This window comes from Andrena cerasifolii, chromosome 5, assembly GCF_050908995.1.
Source record: "Andrena cerasifolii isolate SP2316 chromosome 5, iyAndCera1_principal, whole genome shotgun sequence".
In the NCBI taxonomy this organism is placed as follows: domain Eukaryota; kingdom Metazoa; phylum Arthropoda; class Insecta; order Hymenoptera; family Andrenidae; genus Andrena; species Andrena cerasifolii.
Window position 1 is genome coordinate 15263836 of NC_135122.1, and position 25971 is coordinate 15289806.

Below are 25971 nucleotides of genomic sequence, written 5' to 3' on the forward strand. Positions count from 1 at the left end.
TTTTCAAATTCAAGTATTCCTGAACTACCGAGCCGTCGAGTTAAGGAATTACCAAGTTCCCTAGCTACCGATTTATCGAATCACAGAATTAACGGACCACTCAGCTGTCGAATCGCTGATCTACCAAGCGCGAGAAACAAGATTTTCTCGTGGTTGGTTGCATCATAAGGCGTACCCCAGTGGCTGAGATCGCAGAGGAATGGGGATGAAACAACCGAGCAAAGCTCGCTGAGATTACTGTCGAACCTGTCGACCGGTTTGGACGTGGAGAAATTGTCCTAGAAGACTCTGACGTTTCATTTTCTGAGCTGGCAATGCACCACCTCGCCCCGCCATTTGTATTCCGCAGTAACGCGACGTGTCTCATCGAAGTTACTTAATTCCTTTGTCCCTGGAACGTGTCAGTGTCTCGGTTTGACAGAAAAACTATAGACCATTTCGCCTGCTGCTTTTGAACACGCCTGTCGCACGGCCTGCTACAGATGTGCCCGGTTTTTAATCCCAAAAAACTGCGCGCCGACACCAGAGTTGCAGAATTCTTGAATCAATCACCGACCCAAACCCCGCTGGCCCGTAAAGAACCGTCAAATATCCAGGAGACCAAATCGACCTTAACAAGACTTCTCAAGCTACATTTCTTTCGAGCAATATCGAAGCAAGTTACTACAGCTTCCACGAGGACCGGGCATCTATCAAACAAGAAACTTATTTATAATACCTAACGTATCGTTCTTCTTTCCTGCGCAACGATTCGTTTTTGTCAAACCGGGCACCTTTCATTTCCGCCCCGCGCTTCCTCCAGCTATTTCAAAGCCGTCAATAGTCCAATCTCACAAACGGCGCGTCTTGTCCATGCGGAGAAGACAATTTCACCAATATCGTACTTACCTTCGCCAACGATCCACTTTATACAAAGCGCAGCCAACAGGTGCAGCATAAAACATTCGAACTACAAATGACTCGCTCTTCGCATGCCAAATGTAAAACGTTCATAGAAACCCCCAAGGGTCCCGGACATCCTAAACCCCAATGACGATTCCAACCGCCTCCAACGCTTCCAATGAAATCAAACACCAGTATCCTCAAGAATACCGACTCAATCCCGCCCGTATTACAATTAGATAATCCCGCGAGCCCATTGCCAGAGCCACTGAAACCCCCGAACCCCTCATCGCTGCACATTCCTGACTCCCGCTTGAATTCCCGATCCGACTGTTTAGTCGGCGAATCGCGCCGCGGTTTAATAGCAACGCTAGACAAAAAGCAAGGGGGAGGGGGAGGGGGTAGGGGGGAGGCGGAATATCGAATTGCGGGGCTGATCAAATTTTCTGCACGCTCTACGAGCCGTTTGAGCAGGGGTTGGAAAGCAACGCGGAGGCGACTCGCGGTAGACCGCAGCGCGCGAGCACAATCCGTCGCGCACAATGCGCCGCGATGAGGCTGTCGGTCGCTGGCCCGTCGGCATTATTAGCGAGTCGATATCGGCGAATGAAAATCTCCATTGGATCCAGCCGCCCGCCTACGCCCCGTGGGCCGAGTTAAATGAGAAGAAGAACGAGACGCAATAAATCGCGATAGACGCCGCGTCGGGGGCACAGCCGTGTCCTAAAAGAGAGCAGATATTTCAATATAAGTCCGTCGACTTCTGCACAATGACGTTTGGATGAACGCTCTTGGGCCTGGCTCGAGTCGCTCCCCCCCCCCCCCCCAGCGATGAGTCGAGTCTATAATTCTCTATCGCGCCGGGGCATTGTGCAGTCGTCAAACACGACGCCCAGTCACTTCTTTATGCGGGGCTCTTCTTGTAGGCGGGAAGAGTTGCCAGTTAGTCGGGTATTGTGCATCGGGGTAATCCTCGTTTATTCGTGTCTTATTAGTTCCCTTTTAACGGGGGAAGCCACTGTGAAAATTATTTTTTCGCGGTTTTTTCTTTTTGTGCACTTTTAGAATACCTATATGGGATCTCAAGAATATACCTGCACAATTTCAAGGTGGATCTCGACAAAATTCTGGGAGCTACGGAAGGTTTTGTATAGGTAGAGCCACGCTTAGGATCGAGTGCACGCATAGGTAACTTTGTGTCAATCGCCTGAAAAGTTTATGTCCAAGAATTCAAATGTATCTAATAAGAGGGATTATGAACTTATTGTTCAGATTGTTTAGAACTAGATAGAGAAGCACTGGCCATGACAGGACCATATACAGTTGCGATCTTTGAGTTGCAGAAAATAACTTCTGTCAAACACTTTAAACGCGATTATCTCGAAAAGGCATTTGTTTGTTGGCACTTGAAATTTTCAGGGCATATTCGTAATAATATTATCTTCAGTTAAGCGTAGAAGTGTTTTAATTGTAACATAATAGTCCGCCATTCCTTCAAAAATTAATATTTTTTAATATCTGTACGCTTAATTGAAGCTATTGTAATATAGTTTAAGAAAACGTTCGAGTTTTTAGGTAAATATATGTATTTTCAGTTGGTAATATAGATTTCTCGTAGAAAGTTACATTTCATTATAAAAACATGTCTTGAAAATGGCCTTTATTTTCGACCATCATAGTGGCTTCTCCCCTTAAGAAGCTTGTAAGGGGTTACACACCTAAGGTCGGAAAATAGTGTCAGTTTTAGGATTATTTTTCATATAAAGAAACGTGATATTGATAAATCAAGATATACACCTTGTGTACGAATTAAGCTGTATTCTCATCAAAAAGAAATTTGATATCTTAGGACTTAGGAAATAGTGCCATAGCAGCCCCTTCTCCCAAGGCCTCTTCATATTTGCGGTACCAAAAATATCTCAGAGATTACTGGACCGCTTTGAATAAAATTTTGCAGGAATATTCTTAAGACAATAATATAGTACCTGGCGGGGTCGATTTTTAAAAAAATTTTAAATCTTCGATAGCTTCGATGGAAGTTGAAAGGATACAACGCCTTCAAAGAAATATGAGCAACTTCTAAGTCTCTTAAACACCGTGTATTTCGCTTAGCTCTCTTCTCGACGCAAAAATTAAATTCAGTAAGGCAAACAATCTCCTGTTCTGACTTCGATAGCGATACACTTTGCCGCGATAAATAGAGTGACCCGTAGAACTGGAAAAATCGATTTCGAGAAGCCGAGGCAGGCGCCCGTTACAGCGGCTGACAGGCTTGTTACGTGACACAGGTTCTTGCAAGGAAAATTGTTTAACTTGGGGGAAATAAGACGCTCGCGACAACGTTACGAAAGCGCTGGCGGGGAGCGGGTGGGGCATCATCGAGGGTAATCGACGAACAAGGGGCCCCCATCAAAGTGTCACTGGCAGAAGGGTGATGCCCCGGCGCAAACCTTCGCAAAGTTTCATCGAGGACGAAGTCGCCGACCGTCACTTTGCGTAAAGCTGTCGCGTGGCCGAGCGACTTGCCCCGCATCAACTTCGCCTTTGTTACCTCGGCTCTCTCATCGTGACATTCTTTCTTCGACGACGATCAACTTCCGCTGGATGAAGGGCCCTTAGACTATAGCTTCAACTATGGAGCTAGAAACTTGCTTCTGGAACCGACGCAACTAAAGCACTTGCATCGACTAGAATGGCCGCGGACTAAAGGGTGCGTGGAGCTCGAAGATTCGTGCGAGGAAGATTTATCAGACACGCTGTCCTAAGAATACGTTTGAGGGAACAAGGGTCGGTGTTGAGCGAATTCGGTACTCAAGGGGAGGTTCCGGTCTAAAAATCGATTTTTTTTATTTCATTTTTCGAATGTTCAACCTTTTAGGAATACGTGTTGAAAAGAATTTGTTGAAATTCGTAAAATTCCCGAGGTTATAGGCATTCAAGAAGCGGCAAATGCATGGGTGACACCCGGCCACTCGGCACCCACGTAAAACTTTAAACGCGTTTTTCTGGAAACAGAGTTCTCAAAACGGTGGGACCTGTATCTCCAAAAGTTATTATCCGATTCGACCGAAACTTTTTTTATTTTGAAGAATATACTTCTGGCTAGGGGAGATATAGGAAAAATATACAAAAAATTGAAAATTTATAATTTTCAAAGCAGTTGAAAGGGTGACAAATATAGGGAGAAAGTGATTTCAAACTTCAAGTGTCGTTATTTTCTAAAAAAAGTTATTTTTGTATTTTTTCTGGTTTCCCCCCTAGCCAGAAGTATATTCTTCAAAATAAAAAAAGTTTCAGTCGAATCGGATAATAACTTTTGGAGATACACGTCCCACCGATTTGGATCAATTTTTTGACGCCTTGACTTTAACGACTCCCCAGTGCCGTCTGCAATGATTAATTATAAAACAAAAAATATATTTCTATAACTTAAGACATCCTTAATACAATGCAAAAAGTCCCATTAAATTATATATAGTAGTTTTCCTGTAATTAATTCCTAAAGATCACCTATTTTTTGGGGCTCTAGACCGGAAGGTCCCCTTAAGAACTACAACGAACTGGAGAAATCAGTTCGCCGACGATAGAAACTTAGGAATTCGGGTGGAATTGGCTGTAGATCATTTTAAGAGTCAATCCCCCTGGATAACTGTTAGGAGTTCCATGACGGTATACTTGGAGGAAATTAGGAAACTTTCCTGTCCTTTTCAATCATTCACCCGGTAACACTTCCTCAATAAAATCTCGGATACTCAGCGGGAACTCGTATCCAAACAGAAGCATAACGAGCATTCAGAGGCCCCCACATTCCTCTTCACGGAAGTGGTGGACGCCGCTTTTCAACGAAGATCACCGTCGCGCCACCGCGCGCCGTCCATCCGCTGTATCGAATTGGCGGGAATAATTTACGACCGTCGATTTTTCAGCCGCGCAATTCCGAGCTTCCTAGTAATCTCGATGACCGGCGCGTAATAGAGCAGCCCTCCCACCCCCACCCTGCGCCCGGCTTCTTGAAATCAATGGGGTGTCTAACGACTACCTGGAGGCCAATAACTGTGCCGCGGTAACTCCGCGAGAGAGAGGACGACGCGGGAGGCGGAGGTGGTGTAATTGAGGGGCAGCCAGCCTTTCTAATCAACGCCAGCTGCACGACGTACCACTACATTAATGTCGCAACGTAGTCGAGAAAATAACGAGACAAGTGCTGGATAATGCGGCGAGGCGCGCGACGCCCGATAATCTGTTGCTGCTGCCGCTGACATTTATAGGAACGATAATTGGTATATTTATTACGGCGCCGGTGGCCTCCAACCGCGGCTAAATATTAAACATTCATTGTCCTTGTTATTTATACGCCCTCCGTGGGCGGTCGGCGCATTGTCCGCGGTAAAAATTGACCGCCAGCCTCGCGCTACCCTGTCCGACCGAGCAGCCTCCTCTTGTCCGCCTCGTCCAGCGGCCTTCCATCCCTTACGACCATAATCAATTCGCCTCCGTTCCCAGCGTCGAACGATTTCGAATAGGATCGTGTAAATTCGCAGCTGTAAACCGCCCGGACTAGTTCGAAGTTTGCCGCGAAACGGGCGTACCTCCGTTTCCGCCCGGTGCAGCGCCGCCGGGGTATCGATTCCGCGCGGAATTCGTGGCCCAAGCGTGACGCGTCGCCTCGTGTAATCTCGCGAATGGTCAAATGCAGGTCGCGAACTCGTGACATAAGTGTGTTTAGGCAGGCTGGAGGAGGAGCAGGAACGAGGGCCGTGCGTTTGACACCCCGAACACGCTCGTCTCCGCTTCCACCCATCGTCCCGCCAGCCGGGGCAGGGGAGGATTAGCGGAACAAGCATCCGAGCAGCGTGTACGGACTACTTGAATTGCGCGGGTTAAGCAATCAGCGCGCAGATTATTAAGCAGTAACTCGGGTTATTTAGGTAATCTCGGGGATGGTTCGCTCGGTCGAGACGGGGCCGCTAGTGGCGGCATTATTTCGATGCTGAACACACGATTACCACCGGGGAAATATGCTCGATGCCGTGCACGCTTACGCGATTAAGTTATTCCACCGCTGTGTGTTATTAGGCGAGTGACACGGTTTCGCTGATCAACTTTCGACCTACATATAAAGGCTGCTCTGACAATCAAACGAGTCGGTTCCGACTGGGTAAAGCTTCCAAAAAATAGTAACACATTTTCTTGTGTTTAATAGTGTTTAATATATGTACCTTTCTTTAAAAAAAAAAAAAACTATTTACAATATGATGTAATACAAACAATACCTACCCCTCAAAGCTTCGTATCGCCACTCATAAACTTATCTCCCAATCGAATACAATTTCAACCCCCGTATACAGCAGCGGATTAATATCCTTAAGATGAGAACGAAAGCTCGTTCACGCCACATATCCCACCCGGCGTTAATCCCGGCCCTCTGAAAACTCCCCGAAACTCTTTTCATCGGCGGGTAACCAACAGCCCGAGGAGCCGAGATTACGCGTTAATCCGATTATCCGCCGCGAACAGTGGGATTTAAACGAAACAGATAATCAAGCGATCGATGGGTCTGCCGATCTTTCACCGGCAACGATTGGCACCGGCTTTGTTCTTCAATTATGCCGCTGTTCTTCAGGCTCGGAAGTTTCTCATTAAGCCTCGGGCGAGTCGCGCGAGATCCACCCGGCTATTTACCCACCGGCAATATACCCGCTCGAATATCCGCGTTATACACCTCTGTTTAACTGAACGTTAAGGGGGCGGAGAGGCGCGTCGACGAATCGTGCCGCGCTACGTGCGTTATCCACGAGAGTAACCTAGATCACGGACTATTGAACACTCGTAATGTCAAGTACGCCGAAGGGGTCCGAGGGCATCGTAAGCAATGTCCAGGCGCGCGGGGGAGGGGCGCCGCGATCGATATCGAGGAACCCATCGAGCGACGGAGGGGGTTGGCAGCAGGGAAACGTTGCAACTACCCGAGGCCAGCGGTAGCACTCTGGTCGACGGCACGGAAAACGGTCCAATTACGGCTCATGCCTTTGACCGAGCCCGCGTGTTTAACTACAAGCTCCGCGGAAGGGGCACGCCAAGGATCATCGTTAATGAATCGAGGCCCGCGAAGATCGCCCTGCCACCCCTGCGCGCTTTGCGCGTGCGTCGAGGCGGCCTGTCTTTGGGGCGATTGTTCCTGCGACGCATCAAACGGGTAAATTAACGACGAAAGTGTACAGTAGAGGACAAAGAAGTTACCGATTTTTCGATCAACTGTACCTCTATTAATTTTTAACATCAACTCAATACTGCAGCATGTGCTCAATATACATATTCTGATAGAGAACAATTAAAACATATGATTTCGGCGCACAGTTTCGGTCAATTAAAAGAATAAAAGCTAATTTGCGAATATAAGAAGTATCATCTTCCGACGTTTCGGTCAATATTCAGACCTTTATCAAGGAAAGTTTGAATAAATAAATACTGCGTATACTAACCCAGACCAGTCATTGTTCAACCGACTCGTACGTCGCACGCTTCTGTCAAGCATGTTACATATAAGCATACGCAGTATTTAGTTATTCAAACTTTCCTTGATAAAGGTCTAAATATTGACCGAAACGTCGGAAGATGATACTTCTTATATTCGCAAATTAGCTTTTATTCTTTTAATTGACCGAAACTGTGCGCCGACATCATATGTTTTAATTTTTTAAAGAAAATTTTACGGTCGAAATTCCAACTTCATTATTCTGATAGAGAATTGAAAACTGTATAAAACCCAGTTAAAGTTGAATTTATTTAACTAATAAACAAAATTCTTACGTAACGTAACACCCTTTTAAAGCTGTTAAAAGTTACTTTTGAAGAGTAATATAAAATCCGATATTTCGTGGGGGCACCTTCTGCTTTTTGGACGGCCTAAAAGAATACCAAAAGTGGTTGCCTTTGTCGGCCCCGAAAATGCTTTATCCTGTTCAATGTCATCAATTTTTTTCTTGTTAGTTACATAAATTCAATTTTAACTGGGTTTTATACAGCTTTCAATTATCGATCGCAATGTGTATATTAAACACATATCACAGTTTCAAGTTGATGTTAAAAAATAACAAAAATAAAGCAAATCGAAAAAGTGGTAACTACTTTGTCCGCTACTGTACGCATAATAGTAAGGTTTTTAACTTCTTTTAGAGTGGCGCTGGGTGGGTGGTGTTCTTCTATACTTGAAAGGTTGGAACGAACTTGATCGTTTAAGATCGTTCGAATATGTGGTTTGCTCCTTTTCAATGTTTTACCGAATTTTCCATTTCACTTAGAACATTTAATTGTAATTGCAGATTTGAAGCGCAACTCTAAAGTGAAATTCATCAGCAGAAAAAGGAACTTTAGGCAATATTTCATTCACTTTGCAGGCACACCGTTTTGTGTCTATGTGTTCGTGTGATCCATTAAGGACCCGGGCACAGAAGAAACCAGAAATGGTGCCAAGCAGCGTCCTTAATTTACTCACAACAAGGACTGCATATTAATTCGCCAAGTTCGGAAAAGGACAAAGAGGAATGGACGAAATTACGGGAAGGGCGTCTTATTAATTATCAGGCAATAACGGGTGTCGCTAGGCGAGGCCGTTTTAATTCACTCACCAGCAGCTGCTTAATTAGCATCCGTGCCATCAGATCAAGCGGAAACTTGGCCGACAAATTGCCGCTTCTTGCGCTACTGCACCGTCTCACCAAGATCAGTCACTGGAGGAACAGAATTTTTATCTCTCTCTCTCTCTCTGCCAGCGAATAACTCAGCGCCGTAGCGTTCCTTAAAACTATGAATGACCTAGATAGTACATAAGATCACGAATCAATTAGCAGATACAATTCTACTCCAATATATTTCTGTATTGTTACCTTTATCGAGAATTAAAAGCAATGGAACGAGGCTGTTCATGGGGACACTTTTCTCATATTCCACTTTGGCGAATCCTTCGGAGAATCGCGCAGCGGTCCTCCGAATAACTAATCGCCAGGAGATTCACGCCGTAGAACGTCGGCCACCCTCTTTACGATAATTGCCGGCGCGTAAACGTCCTCGAGCGGCATTGAAAATTATTTCACGTTTTATTCGATCGTTGCCGCTGGCTAAATTATCATCCTGGAAATACGATTATGGTCCCAGGGACGGCGATGTTACGCGAATTTTTATGAGACCCTCGCGGTATATCGCGGCAGCTCTCGATTCGGCTCGATTTTAACGCCGCGTCGATCTGCATTCGCCGAGCGACCTTCATCCCCCTCGTGTTTGCGCTCCCCGTGCTGGAATTGATGTAGCGCGACAAACTGGCTCGCCTGCCCCGCAGAGATTCGTCGGAAAGTTGTCAGTCGTTGCGAAACTCGTGAACGTTGACGAGCTTGATAATGCGAGGGAGAAAAATAAGTGGACGGGTTTTATAGCTCGAGAGCTGTCGCGGTTCCTTAAACGAAACATCGATTATGTAAAGGTGCACGCGTTGAATAATAGAGTACAGGTGCTATTCGTTAGAATTTCTCACTTGCTCGCTTGAGAGTTTAACTACATCGGACTGTTTGCAACGATCGTATCTCAGAATTTCTACGTCGCAAGTCCCTTCGCCACGGTTCCAAATGCGAAGAACGCTGCAGGTTTCCCAAAGAAGTATCAAGAATTCGCGCCCCTCCCAAGCCCTGGCGCGAATACGAATTAACGTTCCCCCGCGATAAACGCTCCATTCCGGAGGCAGGATGAATCCCGGAAGAAATATTTGTGCCACTCCAATAATTCGTCTGGCGTTGCCCCCACCTGTATCCTCCCCTTTTCTCCTGAAAGTTCTTAGAGAAACTTGAACGCGATAGCCGGAAGAACGACATATCGCCCCGAGGGACTTGTTTCTCCCCCTCCTTTCATTTTCGTCCAGCGAGATCTTAGCTGATATCGCACTGATCGCGAGTTGTCGTAAAGGTAATAGGCAGTCCAGGCGTGGAACGGAATCGGAATTACCAGAGCGCTCCACGCGAGTATCTACTTATGCGCGCTAAAGGGAGAAATTGCGAACCGTGACGATACTAATTGATAGCTTCCATTGGAAAAATTCAATTGCGAATTCAGCCGCGTTCCGTTTACACGCGACCGTTTAATGCTCGTTTAATTTACCAAGCTAATTGACCGACGTAGTTATCTCACGGACAAATAAATAATCCATGCGGACTGATGCGTATGATATATCGTCGCTGCCAGACGGGTCCCGTAATCCCTTGAGAAACAGTTGATTCGTTTGCGTGACTTTTATCGTTCGAACGAAAAATTCAAACGGAACTGCAAGAGAGGCAGATTCTCGTGCTGCAGCTGCGAGAGAAAATGCTGGACGAAAATTAGCCTCGCACGATTCTTGTACGCGTGAGAAAGGCTACTTTGCAGCTCGCAGCTTCAAAGTATTAAAGTATACAAAGTATTCCAAGTATTCTTGCTGCAAAGTATTAAATTCTTGCCCCTATTAAAACTTGTCTACAATAGAAACCAATTAAGTATTCCGATTTGAAAATAATGTAAAATAAAGCTTGAGGTAATACCTTTATGTATTGTAAGCATCACGATATTGCAAGTTTTAGTTCGCATAAGAGAATATTTGATAGTGCCAAATGAGTTTCATCGTACGAGACGAAATTCAAAGAGCAATTTTGAGCAGCAATTTCCATCATTTCTTGCGTGCAAGCGGAACCAGCGAGCAGAAAACGGTAACCGGAATATCCCTCTTCGCGCGGTATCCACGTGGAATCTCCTTTCCGCCTCTTTCGAATCATAGTGTAATTGGCTTTATTAACTAATCTCTTACCCCCGCCTCCCGTATCAAATTTCAGTTATCGTCTCGGCATTACTGTAATTCTGGCCGCCTCGGGCTTGACGCGACTCGAAAAGCGACCTGGCACCGTGACCTCCGATTAAAGAATTCATTTGTAGATTGAGAAACGACTTCTAAACGCCAGGATCGCGAGACTCCATAAGCGCCGATGTTAATCTCATATATTAATGCAGCACTCGTCGCATTTCAAGCGTTAGGCTTAGGGCGAAGGTATGTCTTTCGTTGACCCAGATAGCCTCGATCGCTTAGATGGCTGTTCTTCGACAAACACAAAGTCCCAAGCCCGAATCTGAGTCCGGCGTTCCAATATTGGCGCTCCATGCCGTCTCCGGGGGGTGAATATTACAATGTTGCGAACGTAAGTGAGTAAATCCTGAATGGAACAGACACGACAATTACAGTGAAATATATTTCCTCGATTCGCGATCCAGGCTCGCGCGCGCCAAGCTGCTCGAGAGCATAAATAATCGACTCGGAATCCCGCGCTACGCGAGGGTCATTTTTGAAATATACACGTCTACGTGCAGATGCCTATTCTTACGGCTCTCTCCTCCCTCCCCCCTATCCTATTCCCTGATAATATATCGAATGGAGAAACTGGCCGACTGCGTCGTACATCTCTCGCTTCCCTCGAACCCAGCCGAGCCGCATATGTATTTCTCGACGGCTGGCGTACGCTGACCGAGCACATTGCTGATATAAAAGTCCGATTGAACGATAGCGGGCAACGAACCGCGGTGCCTGCTGACTTATTCCATCCGAATCGCGTGATAAATCTCGCGAACGTCCGTTAATTAGACGGGTTTCGTCAGCAACACTTCTTTCTCGCCCCCCCCCAGCAGAAGAATTCTCACCCCCTCGCTACGAAATTCTTTGCGGCACTGGCACTTCCATCGTCGTCTTACTCAACCATAAAAGCAGGCAAATCCTCGTGCTGCCTGTGTCGAAAGTCGACAGACCCAACGGGCGCAACAGGAACGCCGTAGAAACAGTAAAATTCGCAAGTGATACATAGCCTCGCGATCTGTCGATAGCCTATCTGCTTCGATTCCCCGATAGCTTGATTAAACAGATTACCATTTCACGTACGTAGATGTTGAAACAGCGAGGCGACTGCGCCCCGGCTGATATATGCCGTTCATTTCCACTGCGAGCTGGCCGCCAGCGGAGCAAGTAGATAAGGTCCGCGCTTTGTCAGACAGCTCAGTAATCTGAGCATTTTCTCGTCAGCGCGAGCTGCGAGTCACTGCTCCGTTTTTTTTTCTTTCAATCTGTTTTAGTGGAAATGAAATATAGATACCGTAAGCTTCGCCTTTAGTGTTCGTCCGGGCTAACTGCGCGGGGCTATATTTTGCACTGTTCACGTTTACAGACGTATCGCTAGGCTCGCTACCTGTGGGGGCAAATATCCCCGCCATGGCGGAAATATAATCTGGCACATTTAATCACACGTTCGATAATTCTCACCCCACATCCCCCGTCGTCTCTGTTCCCATTTCAAGGCTCCTTTGACGTTAACACGTCTGAGAGATCATGAAGTGCTCTGTTCCTCCGTCGATTGATTTCTGGTAGATTTTCCAGCGACGTGCGGCGGGAAACGGTGGTAAAGGAAGGAGACAGGGCAGAGGGAGAGAGAGAGAGAGAGAGAGAGAGAGAGAGAGAGAGAGAGAGAGAGAGAAAGGAGGTCAGATTTTCGCGGCGGTGGTAAAGTTAAAAAGTTCCAACCTCCATCCCCGTTGCTCTGTCCCCTACCCCCTTTTCTTTCTGACGGCTTAGTCAGCCTTCTGGCGGTTTATTTCCGTGGAATCGGCTTTTGTAGCTTTCGACGATGTGGGGCACTACCGAAAATGGGACAGGAAATGCGGTTAAGGCTTCTTCCAGAGGCACTGCGGGCATTCCGTGTCTTCCCTGCGACGCCTACCCTTTCATCTTTCTTCGCATTGTAAGCTAGATGAGCATAGCTACGCTCCCACCCCGGCTGTATGCAGACAGCAACGCGATTTCCGAATTAATCGATCCGTCGCGACAAAGGGGCCACCCTGTATCCATCCTCCCATCTTTTAATCATCGACTGTTCTTCTCCCGTGGCATCCAGGGGAAGAGGCCGAGATCTAGGCGGGAAATAATTGCGAGATAAATTCCAACGAGACGGTGCTAAACGGGAATTCTATTCGAGTAATATTCGACCCAACGAAATGGGAGCTTGCAATTGAATCGACAACTACGCTTTTCCAGTGCTTACTAAATTATTACTTGTGGTTAATAATGGCAGGAGAAATCGAATAAATGTGTAAGGAAAGTAGATGGCACTTTCCTAAAGCTACGCGAATCATCCCGCGTAATAACGACGGTCGGTAAGCAAACATCGAGATACGAAAAAAAAGATAAGGAGATGAGGAGACACACGTGGCTGAAAGGAGTGTGTACGAATGTATCGGAGAAACCAAAGAAAGTGTAAATATATAATAGAGTGAATAACAAACATTGAATGTTGTTTCTTCGATTTACAGGTATGATTGTAATAAGTAAACCTTAGCTCATAAGTTTTTAAAAAAATAATAAAAAATCCTCTTTGATTTACAGAGAAACAAATCAGTTTACTTATTCACAACCGTTCCCGTAAAAGGAGGGGAATTAATCGTATCACAGAACATTATAAATGTAGTTTCAATTTTAATGGTACCAGCTGCAACATTATCGAAACTTTCCCCTACGTTTCTCATTTTGCACGCGTAGCTACTGCATCGAAATATTCCGACCAGCCCCGAATTTTAACAGACGACGCTATTATTATAATACAATACTTACAAGAATTTCACGTGACAATCGTTAATTCTACAATTCCCGGAAATGGCACTTCCTCTTGTATTTAAAGTTCCAGCAGCCACCTCGCCGAAGGAATAAAACTACAAAGCAGGGCGAAAGGTTTCCGTGGCGCGATTCTAATGGAAGACACGCTACTGTATGTACATATTAAATGTAAGTTGAAATTAGAATCTCATTCATAACGCGTTGCCAGCCGTGCATGAAAATTACGCGCAGGGAACGAGTTCGCCAGCTTCGACTGTGCAGCAGGGGCGCGCAATAAATCCCGCGCAACGGATAGACATCTATGCAATCTTCTTTGCTTGTAAATGAAGTTATTAGAACGACCGGGGGGGGGGGTAGAAACGGGACGAGGGAGAGGAGGGAGTGGAGGAATCGGGGTCCGCTCGCAGGAAGCTGAGACTCGCGGCGGCGCGGAGGGGAAGAAGAAACGGCAATCGCTTGTGAAAACTGCAATTTTTCTTGCTCAAGGGGTGGGAGCCCGGCTCTCTCTCGATACGAATCGACGAGTCGAAGCGCAAAACGAGAGGCACGAGCAGTATTTTTCTTTGATACGCGAAATACCCCCGCAGACCTCCGCAGCATGACTGACTGGCGAGCTTTCGATTAATCGCCGTTGCAATGAGGAATGAAAAAACAACAAGGAAATGGAAAGAACGGAGTAGGGAGATAGCGGGGGAGGAATCAGCGGCACGGAAGAGAGGAAATGCAGCCCTTCGTACGAACATATGGGGTAACAAGTCTCAGGAACCAGGCAAAACTGGAATAATTGATAGCGGCGCAGCGGAGAGGAAGATACTCTCTCTCTCTCTCTCTCTCTTTCCACGTGGAACATGTTTGTTGGAAGATCGCGAGACAACAGATTGGCGTGAAGGGCGGGGAGGATTGTTTGGGGGAAAGAATTGTTTGTACGACGCGTAACTGAGACGGCAGAACGGAGGCTGCAATTATAGGGAAATAGAGCGATACAAAGGAGGCGAGAGAATATCTTGAATCGAATTCGTTGAACGGGCTCGTCTAATTGGAAAAGGGCCGTCTGCTAAGTATAGTTCCTGATAATATCATCCGGGCAGAGTTGCAAATTAAGGGGGAACACCACTGTGACGGCCGGAAAAATAAGCCATTTTTAAGAATTCTTTTCAGGAATAATTTACAGTTTTCATAAAAAATTGTTATTACCTACCTTTAGTACGCTGTCTTAAGAGACTATACAAAAAAAAATAAATACAAAAACATCCATAAATTTTAATATATTAATTAATCTTCTAGACCACCCCACGCGAGGTGGTCGAAGATGTAACTATGGAACAGTAATTCCGAAATTAAATTTCATTTTTTTTTTATGATAATCAAAATTTTCTATGAAAACTGTATATTACTCCTGAAAAAAATTCTTAACAATGGCTTACTTTTCCGGCCGTCACAGTGGTGTTCCCCCTTAACACGCCTGGCTACGGGGAGTCACTTTCCGCGGAGAAGCTTCGCCGCGCGCATACGGTTTTCGGTAGGCGAAAGAAAAACGAAAATCCCTAAAGCCTGGCCAGTGATACAAGGCGACCGTCCGGCGTCGCTGTTAACTTAGGACAAATTGAAAGCTCGAGGGGCCAGCTAGACCCCCAATTTGTCTTCCCGCTCGTTTCTGTGCCCCGGAGTTTACTCAGGAGGACGCCCAGGGCATCGCTGGTCAGCCCTTCCACCGCAAACCGGGCTTTCCTGACGCGCCATGAAATTTCGACGAGAGAAAGACTACCTGTCTTTGGACGCGCTCTAAGCTCTATGAAGAATTAAAGGGACATCTGCGGCTCCGAAACAACGTGACGAAGAACGTTCTCCACTACCTCCTACTGTGCGTTCATTCCGTCATCCCCCGAGCTCGCGTAGCGCCCTGTATGTAATTCCTCCCCGGTCAAAGAAATGGTGTACCACAGGAGGGGGGGGTAGGAGGGACGTATCGACGTCGATTTCCGCGAAAGAATAAAAGAACGACGAACGATGTTTCACATTGCATCGGAATCTGCGGAAAAGCCGTGGAGGGTGAAGCAAGTTCGAGATTGCTCCGCCGGGAAGAACGATATATCCTGGAAAGTTCTGACGTTATCCGGGCCGAGGATTCACTTGGTTACATGTACCGCGACGCGATAAGAATCAACGGCCATTCAAACCGGGCGATAATGTTCGCGGGAGGGCGCTATTGTTTCAGCGCGCGAGCCTAGACCGCAGTTATCTCCGTATTGTTCTCGATATTCATTAAAATACTGGGAACAACCTCTGGCCCCGAAATTCTCGGCGAAACGCTGCAGGCGTCTGTCATGGCGGAGCTCTGCCTGGGTAAGGGGGGAGGGTTACCACTGTCGACCCCCTTTCTCGACCCTTCTCAAAGGGGCGATCTAATTACACGCCTTTTCGCGCGCTAAATGCGCACGTCTCCAGCGAAATATTACGATTCAAGGCGGACCGTGCCCGTTATGGAAACGCGCTTCAAGCGAGACTCGCGGAGGAAAGTGGGCTGAAATGAATTGGATCGCAACGTCGTTCGCGGAAACTTGATAATGCAATCTTTGGAAAATCAGTCCGCTACGGGAGGTTCGACGTTTGGGGACGCTGTTACCTGCGAGCGAATATGCGTTTTCAGAAGCACAGGTTGGCGCGTTCAAATCGATCCGCGTGAACACTCTTCGGGAGTGTCGCTGGTGTGGAGAAATGTTTCGGATAAGAGTTTCAATGGACGTCGTCGATATTCTTGATGATGATCGCAGGGATTAATTTAATAGGACCCCGCTGTGTGAAAAGTTGCTGGGTGAGGATAAGTGGAAGCTTCCAAACGACCTTGGAATACACTTGGAATGTTTAACTGTGGAAAATCGCCCGTGTGTAACGCTCGCGAAACTTGACGCCCTCGAACAGCGATCGATATTTCATTCCAAGAGTAATCAAACGGCAATTTCGAAGTAACGAAAGCGTTCATCAGCTGTCGAGCTGCGGAATTCCCCGGACCATTGCCGGCAAAGCAAAGACATCGTGTCATAACACAAAGCGAGTGGAAAGCAAAGCAGACCAGGGGCGGCCACTCGCGCCTCTGATCCCGAGATTGGAAATTAATCGATTAATTAGCAAGCTGTTACGCGTGCTCGGCCCGGCGTAGAAGTAATTCGTTTCATCGTCTGTCCTCCCTCCCTCCCTGTCCATCCGTGCTCGGTTATCCCCGCGCTGGCAATTTCACGCACAGATTGCTTTTGAATCGAAACGGCATTTTCGAAAGTGGAACGGTGACGGTGCCACGTCAGGCATCGGCCGTTCCTTCGACCACCGCAGGCTGCCCGCCAGCCCGCCAAGTAGATAAGATCACCCCTCGGCCGAGCGATCGATTAATCTAAACATTTTTACTTCCATTCACGCAACCTGCAAGTTATTGTCCCGCCATTCCCTTCTGCCCGCGATGCAGCTGCTAATGAGAAGAACGGCTCTCGCGGCCCGCGTAAAAACTGTTTAATTAGCGTGGTAATGCTTCCGGGGCTAATTTAAAAATTGCGTTATTACGGGAACACGCTCGCGCACGGCAATTAATCAGCCCGGAATATTTAACGGCCCGTTCCCGAAAGCCCGACGCGGTAAAAATGTGCGATGCAATTTGCAAAATTACCAGTAATGATATGAAAAGGGGAACAACGGGGAGGGGGGTGGGATTTTATCGCGATTCGCTGGAATCGTTGCCCGATTAATACCCCGCGTAATTAAACAAGCGATCCTCCCATCGACCCGCGCTCCCGCGCGGCTAGGTCACGAGCATCAGGCTTTTAAACGAAAGTCGAAAGCGTCGCGCGTGCTCGCTGCGGCAAAAAATCTTTCACCGAGTAAATTTCCCACGTTTCCGCAAACACCTCTGCCTGCAGAATTTTCACCCCGTTCGGCCTGCGCGAGCACTCCTCGCGTCTACGTAAAATGAAAAGTTTATGCATCAAAGGAGCTCTTTGCCGCGCGATCTTGAATCCCGGCGATTCTCTTTTAGAAAATGAGACCATTTATACAGCTCGATATCGTCGGATTTCTTGAAATATTCTACAGAACTTCTGCCACGCGTAAAGCGCATTGATTTCCGTTGTAGGAAATGAAGGTGGACTTCGAGCGTTCAGAAGCTCGCAAGCGCGAGTTTCCTAGTCGCCGGGAGTCGACGAGTTAATTTTACACCCCCCTGTTTACCAATGACGCGGTTCCGTCGCGCTGCTCGCATTCTCCCAGCGACAGAGGGTAGGTGGTGCCTACCCCTCGTACCGCCGCGCCGTAAAAATAAACGAAAGCGGCCGTCGTCGATCGACTAACTGGCGAAATTGCTGTTGCTGGATCGGAGTTTCCGTAGGAAGTCGGCCGCGAAGTTTTCGTCGGATCGAAGTTCGCGAAGGAACAAAGTGCAGCACGCTAGTCGAATCGTCGCTGGCGTCGTCGCGTGGATAGCAACGGGGAGATTCGTTACCGTGACGGTCGTTCTTGTCGAAACTTTTTCCGCGACGGCACCAGAAATGAATCACTGTGGCCGTCCCAGCCATCGCCCACGGCTCATTTAACTTGCTAAGAGGCACTTTTCAGGAACGCAGCTCGTTCGCCAGCCTCACCCCTCCGCGAATTCGACTGTCCGAGCGTGTACGTTCCTCTTCCCTGGAAACCGCGACAGCGTTCTCATCGCTACTTCTGCTCGCCGACATCCTGATAACCAACACCCTCGTCAGCGTGGCCATCGTTGATAGCGCAGTGATTAGCCGCGCGGCGAAACGCCGCAGACAAATAGCATTTCTGGCGCGCGAAAATACGTGTCACTCAATCGAGATGAGCTCGAATTCTCTTCCTCGTCTTTTTCTCGCGGTAAAACATGGCAGGTATAACGAGATTTCACGACGCTTCAGCGTTTCAGCTTCGAGCATGCCTGGCCGTTTTCAGTCATTTTTTGGTACATCGAGTTTCGAGTGGATGGTTCTCAGTTTGAGCGTGATATTGAAGGATTCCGTGGTGTGGGGACGTTGGGTGGATAAGTAGAGTTCCCTTTGCGATAGAACATTTTAGGAATAAGTGTTTAAAAGGATTTGTTGAAATTCGTAAAATTCCCGAAATTATAGGCATTTGAGTAGCGGCAAATGCATGGGTACACTTGGCACTCACGTAAAACTTTAAACGTGTTTTTCGAGAAACAGAGTTCTCAAATCGGTGGAACCTGTATCTCCAAAAGTTATTAACCGATTCGACTGGAACTTTTTTTATTTTAAAGAATACACTTCTGACTAGTGGGGGGGGGATACCAGAAAAATTTACAAAAAAATGAAAATTTATAATTTGCAAAGACGTTGAAAGGATGAAAACTATAGGGAAAAAGTGATTTCAAACTTCAAGTGTCGTTATTTTCTAAAAAAAATGTTATTTTTGTATTTTTTCTGGTTTCCTCCCCAGCCAGAAGTATATTCTTCAAAATAAAAAAAGTTTCAGTCGAATCGGATAATAACTTTTGGAGATACATGTCCCACCGATTTGGATCAATTTTTTGACGCCTTGACTTTAACGACTCTCCGAGTGTCGTCTGTAATGATTAATTATAAAACAAAAAATATATTTCTATAATTTAAGACATCCTTAATACGACGCAAAAAGTCCCATTAAATTATATATAGTAGTTTTCCTTTAATTAATTCCTAAAGATCACCTATTTTGGGGGGCTCTAGACCGGAAGGTCCCCTTAAGAGGTCTTCCTGAAGACGGAAAAATTTAATTTCTTGGGAATTAAAAAAAGGAACAAGTACTGCACGTATCATTCTGCACATTCGTGGCTTTATTCTATCACCTTTAAAGATCGTAAAAAAAAAATCGCGAATAAAAATATCCATTTATAGCGGAATAGGAGCATCGTGACGAGAACGATATCCTTCCTTAAAGAATAACTCAACACAGAGGTAACGTTTTTACCTGACGTCCCCAATGGCTTGTAATTTCGTCACGGTCTCAATAGAGCTTCAAATTAACGCGCGTCCAAATTCGCCGGCGTACACGCGAAGTCTTGAAAAACGGGCTACAATCGTTTTTCCTTGGCGGTGTCCCGAATCAACAATTTCAGCGAGTTCTCGCGGTTTATTTCCCTCGCTTCACTTATTCATAGCCGCGAGAATTTTAAATTACAACCAGGACGCGGAGGATCTGGAATTTCTTCACATGCTTAACACCGATTTGCATAATGCAGAGCCACGTGTGTGTGTCACATGCGGCGGCGGGGCTTCCGCGGCACTTGTAAAAAATTCAGGAAAAACGACCCACAGTTACTTTGCGTTTTCCTTTATGCCCATGTTCGCGACTTTTCGAGGACGTCTCAAAGGAAGGGCAAATAATTCATCTCAGATTTCAAGACGAACAGTAAGCACGACATTGTCAACGGACGACGACGAGAGTTATTTTGAAATTTGGATGAAAAAGTGATTGGTAAATAAATCTCACTCGTGCGCTGGAAGATTATTGATACTATACCTCACACGGATTTCAACTTGTCCCTCTAAACTTCCTGTAAAAATAATTTTAGTGAAATCAGTAGTACAAGTCAACCATTCACTCGCCCTTGTAGAACGTCCGCTTTCGAGCGTAAATAGGTTCATCGAGAACCCTTAACGGAAGACCAGAAAGCACTGAAATACTAAAGAAAAAAACCTGCATACTTCATCCACTGTAATTTTCTGCAAAGAATTCAACGAAGATCGAGGCGTAACTCTCAGAGATCCTCTACCGTACACGAAGAAACATTCGCGAATTAACAGAAAAATGGGGGCAAAATTTGCATGTTCTTAAGAGCTTGTTACTAATCGTCACTATTGAGTGGAAAAATCGTCGGGCATTTCGCCCAACCGCAGCCAAGAACGAAAACACTGCACCGTGGAATCCGACGAGGTAGGCGACCGCATTTTCATCTTTTCTTTTTTTTTTATTAATTCTTCTGGTATCGGTCGAATGCCAGACGCGGTGCAGCGCGGCGAGAGAGCGGGGGACCAGCTTTGATGGAAGAGAGGCGCGGAAAAGAGACAGGCAGCCTGCGCTTTCGCCCTGGCCGCAGAAACAAGAGGCGCGGGCGAAGGTATTCCAGTAATTTCAGTCGTAGGAATATTCATGAGCAGCCACGGCCGAGTGTACTGTTCCGCTTCTATTCACCGGTGCAGATGGGCCAACCAGGGTCAGAAAGCTTGCTTTACGAAGCAGGAAATCCATGCAGATGAGAGCTACGAAGGCTAAAAGGAGGGACGGAGGGGCAGGGACGGACGGAACGGCGAGAGAGTGGCGAAAGAGAGACGGGCAATCGCCAGGGCTAACCCGGCACCCACGCTTCAATTAGCTAAAGTGCAGGAACAAAGCTACTGATACGACATCGAGTAGTTCGTCATAGTGACGATTCGTTCGACGATTGTCTCGATAAGCCTCTCGATGGCTACAAAACGTGTGGGGACGGTCGAGTGCAAGAGGAGCGGAGGCTTGGCTTGTGGGTTGGTTCTTTCGCGTCTCTATATCGCGACACTGCAGCTCTCAAAGAGATCTAATGGAGCTACCAGCACGTGCACGATGTTTCACGGCAGACTGCGCTAATTAATAAATTAATAAACGGGGAACGGCGTCGTAAGAACGGTGTAGTGCAGCGGCAGAGGGGAGGGGGTAGACTCTGCTTGATTTTACATATTTTTGTTAAGGGGTTATGCTCAGTCGGGAGGCCGAAAAAAGGGTGGTCTTTGGAAATTTTTTACTCAAAAGCTATAACACATTTCACAAAAAATCGTTTTTCCTTTTAAGCATTGCATCTAGTACCGTGCATCGTAATTTTTTTATTTAAAAATATTTAGCAATAACTAAGTTATTCTCTATCACTCGAAGCTTCTCTAAAAAAAGGGCTTCTGCGGTGACCACTGCTGCTCGAAAATCAATCATCTAAAATAAAATATTCAAAAGAATTTACTTATTATATTATATTATCCTCCTGACTGAGCATGACCCCTTAATATGTTTAATGTTTCGGAGTGAGTGGCTTTTCCTTTTTTTTTTAAAAATATATGAGTTCGTTGGAATGAACTGCAGTTGTTTCTGGTTAGACTCTGATGGCTTTCATTGCATTTCCGTGCCTGTTTCTAATGCCCTCTACCTACGAATGTAAGACAGTAAGATGTTCGAGGGCATGGTGTACGAGAGTTCAGAGAATTTAGCAGGTGGTTCCTACATGTCGGAGATATTTCCGTAGGTCGTAGTCTACGCGATATCGTACGGATCCTAATTAAGCATAATTCTGACGAACTTTCGTGGCGATGACACTTAGGAAGCAATTTGGCAGATTAAATTTCACGCGGCTCAGTGTTTTCACTGTCGATGGGGCTAATGATATGTGATAAGGTATCATCGTTATGTTGATACATTCAGACAGAAATGAGCGACTATTTCGGAGGGTCTGTGTGTAATGAAATATGCTTTAGAAGCTTCAAAGCATTTCGTACGAATAAACTTGACTTTAAACTTCGCTCGAAACTTAAACTTTTTCATTTAGCCAGTAATTTCCAGTGATTATTAAGAATGGGATTTTATTTAAAAATATAGAAACCAATCCCTTTCGATTGCACGAGAAAATTGCTAATGGAAAACGTTGGAACGTCAAGTGAATTATACTCTCATCCTCTTCGTTGTTTCGTATCGGAAGATCGATCACGAGCAATTTAGGTGCTCGAGGAATTTAAAGCTTCAGCGCTATTCGGATCGACATCGGGAACAAGTGTTATTATCGAGTTTCATTAAAAAGAAACGTAACACTTGCTTAACTATGATAATTCAAACGAATCAGTTCCCGGGGAAACCTGTTACAGATTAGAAGTTAATTTTACTATCTCCACAACCTCGCGAACTTGTTTATCGACTATTTACATGCTCCAGCGGGGATAGAATCATCTATCCACTCAAAGTCACTGTAACACCAGAATTCTCCACGTATTTTCCTCTTAAACAGACTCAGACGATATAATTCCTCTAAAGGATATATCCCATTGAGAACGCGCCGCGTAATCCCCATCAGCGATTCAAAAACGATGGAATATCCTCGGCGAAACACAAGGTGTAGGTACGATAACATTGAAACGCGAACAAATCAAGGGAATCGTTATCCCTGTCCCGCGATCCCATCGACCCCGTGATCCAGCAACGTATTTCCTCGCGGCAAACGTTGCAGGGCGAGCTGTCGCCGCCAGTGGCAAGAGGATATTTTGTCGAGACCAGGTTGAAGCCTGGAAATCACGATCGCCTTGAGGCTTTGAAATCGAGGAGCGTTGGCTGCAATTTGCAGCGCGCATGCAGGTCGATGGAACATCGCTGTAGGCTTGCCAGCCGCATTGTCACGCGGGCGAGTCTAGTTTCGATCATCGATTGTCGGCCGTGTTTGGCGAGGGATCGCGGACGCCCCGCGGAACGAGTAAATCAAAAGCTCCGCTGCTTGTTCGCCGCGAGTCGACGCGAGAAAAAAAAACCCTCGCCGATACCATCGCGCCCGTAAACATGGAAAACACACTATAAATATTAGGGTGGAAAAAGTGAGCACGCTGAAAACCTGCGGCATTGGAAGTAAATAAATTTGTCGCGCCCCTCATACAGCATCCAGCCCCAATATCTCACGAAATGCCTGGGGAGCGTTTGTACGAACGCGTAAGCGCTCGTCTATTCTCGTCTCTTCGCGTACGACTTTAAACTTCAACGTACTTAAATCGACCGCATTCAAGGAAATAAATATTCGCGATACTTGTTTTAGGAATTACATTAACGATGATAGCGAATTTCATATAGCGTCACTGTGCTTCATTATTATGTTCCAATTTCCCCTTTAATCGGTTTAACTAATTTCCATCTAAAACGGAAACCCAATGGTGTCGCGTCGCGACGGAGAGACACGTGGTTGTTGTAATTTATCAGGAATTACGGCAGATTACGTCGTTTACATACACGCTGAGATATTTTCGCAGTTAACAAGACACAAAGCTCTGCACAAGCTCGAGAGAGAGAGAGAGCTTGGTGCGCGGGGTGGGTTACGACAGCGGAACCCAGGGGTGGTGAATCTATGACCAGAAGAGTGGGGCGCGCACAGTGGTTCAAGCAAGGGTTAAGCGGATTGTTTGTGAATTTTTTGTTGCAGGTCGACCCATGGTTCATCCGCCGAGTCAGACGGTGACGGCGAAGGAGGGCGAACCTTTGAGCATTATCGTGGAATTCTGCGCCGAGCCAAGATACACCAAGGTGTTCTGGACATCCCAGGAGAACGTCTACGTGCCCGGTGCCACATCCAGAGACGGAGTCCAGGCACTGGCTATCGAGGTGACGTTTCGATTTTTTCTGCAAACCCTTAAGGGGAGGTTCCGGTCTAAAAGTCGATTTTTTTTTTATTTCATTTTTCGAATGTTCAACATTTTAGGAATACGTGTTTAAAAGGATTTGTTGAAATTCGTAAAATTCTCGAAGTTATAGGCATTTGAGTAGCGGCAAATGCATGGGTACACTTGGCACTCACGTAAAACTTTAAACGTGTTTTTCTCGAAACAGTGTTCTCAAGACGGTGGGACCTGTATCTTAAAAAGTTATTAACCGATTTCACTGGAACTTTTTTTATTTTAAAGAATACACTTCTGACTAGTGGGGGGGGATACCAGAAAAATTTACAAAAAAATGAAAATTTATAATTTTCAAAGCAGCTGAAAGGGTGACAAATATAGGGAATAAGTGATTTCAAACTTCAAGTGTGGTTATTTTCTAAAAAAAAAGTTATTGTTGTATTTTTTTCTGGTTTCCCCCCTAGCCAGAAGTATATTCTTCAAAATAAAAAAAGTTTCAGTCGAATCGGATAATAACTTTTGGAGATACATGTCCCACCGATTTGGATGAACTTTTTGACGCCTTGACTTTAACGACTCCCCAGTACCGTCTGCAATGATTAATTATAAAACAAAAAACATATTTCTATAACTTAAGACATCCTTAATACAATGCATAAAGTCCCATTAAATTATATATAGTAGTTTGCCTTTAATTAATTCCTAAAGATCACCTATTTTGGGGGGCTCTAGACCGGAAGGTCTGGCCCTTAAAGTGTCTTCCCTCGGCCCTTCCCGGTACGATGACATTTAATCGCGTTGAGTTTTAATTACAACAAGAATACAAAGTGGTTCGGCACTCTACACAAGGCTCGAGATAGAACGATTTCCACCAGCGGAGCAGCATAAACATCCCTTCGCCGAGCAAAGAGTTCGCAGATTCACTAGCGTCGCTTTAATCCCAACAAATGCCGGAATCGTCGGAACGACAACGATCTCGGGAACGGGGCTTCCCTGAAACAAGGTCAACGAAGAAGCGCGCCAGCCGCTGCGAGTGCAATTTAACTTCGAGAATCATTGAGCCGTCAGCAGCTTCTAAGATCCTGAAGATTACACTCGCGTCGCGGCGTCGCCAAATAGACACATGTTTCGAAGCAATTAAACGCGCGGCGTGATTTCTTGCCCGCGGAGTGAAGGATCGGGACAAGGGAAGAACGGGGGGGGTGGGGGTTGTTGCGCAGACACGGAATGCTTGTTGCATACCGCGTTGCATACTGCGGCGTGGAACGAATAAAACGCGACGCGGGATTCGCGCGGCGTGGGCTCGCGCTTATTTCATTTCCGCGGCTTCGCTGTTGCTACTCCTCTTTCCTTCCTCCTACCAGCGGGAGGCTGGATGGCCGCACAAAAGACGGATTAACCGTTTTTCCGAGGAATCAGGAATAACGGCAAAGCGCGCGGAACTGGAAGGAGGACGAGCAGTGGCTGGGGACGGTGGAGAAGGAAAGAATCCAACGTAGCTTTAGAGGGATTTGCTAATGCACCTGTGCTACCTTTGTTTTTATTAACTTTTAATCCCCTTTGTTCCGCGCGGCAACGTTCTTAATTCGTTTAACGAAAAGCGATCGCGCCCTGTTTAATTTCGTCCATTTCCATCGGAGAAATTACGGATCTCATCGCGACTGCTGGGGCGTCTTTGATTACTTGAGCATCTGCGCACCTGTCGCTGCCTCTCGCAAGGGAAGATCCCGAAACCGAAAATTCCAAAAATTCGGAAACTTTGTGAATACGCGGGGGATTTCCTCCTGATTACCACGCAATTTCTGTTTGCTGCCCAAATTCACTCGAAACGGGTGAAATTAACCCCTGAAAATCCGGTTATTTCCCGATTTTCTGTTATAACTCGCGAACTGTAATAGATAGAAAGAAAGTTTAAACACAAAAGTTACATCTTTTAATTAGATCTAGCATTTGGTAAAAAAATTATTTTTGGAGCTACAATAAGTAGCGACCGAGAATACCGCCCTTAAATCGCCTCCTAGAGGAACGATTGACGTTGAGGAATTCGAAGAAACG

At 46.1% G+C, this 25971-nt stretch overlaps 1 protein-coding gene across 3 annotated transcripts in view; it reads left to right on the plus strand.

The window, feature by feature from the left end:
* Tei (irregular chiasm C-roughest protein teiresias) overlaps positions 1 to 25971 on the plus strand; it is a 283055-nt gene that overhangs the window by 252521 nt on the left and 4563 nt on the right. For all 3 annotated transcript variants that reach the window (XM_076812332.1, XM_076812333.1, XM_076812331.1), the window contains one exon: positions 23724 to 23902. In XM_076812332.1, the coding sequence (XP_076668447.1) occupies positions 23724 to 23902 (179 nt within the window). The remainder of the gene's footprint in view (positions 1 to 23723; positions 23903 to 25971) is intronic.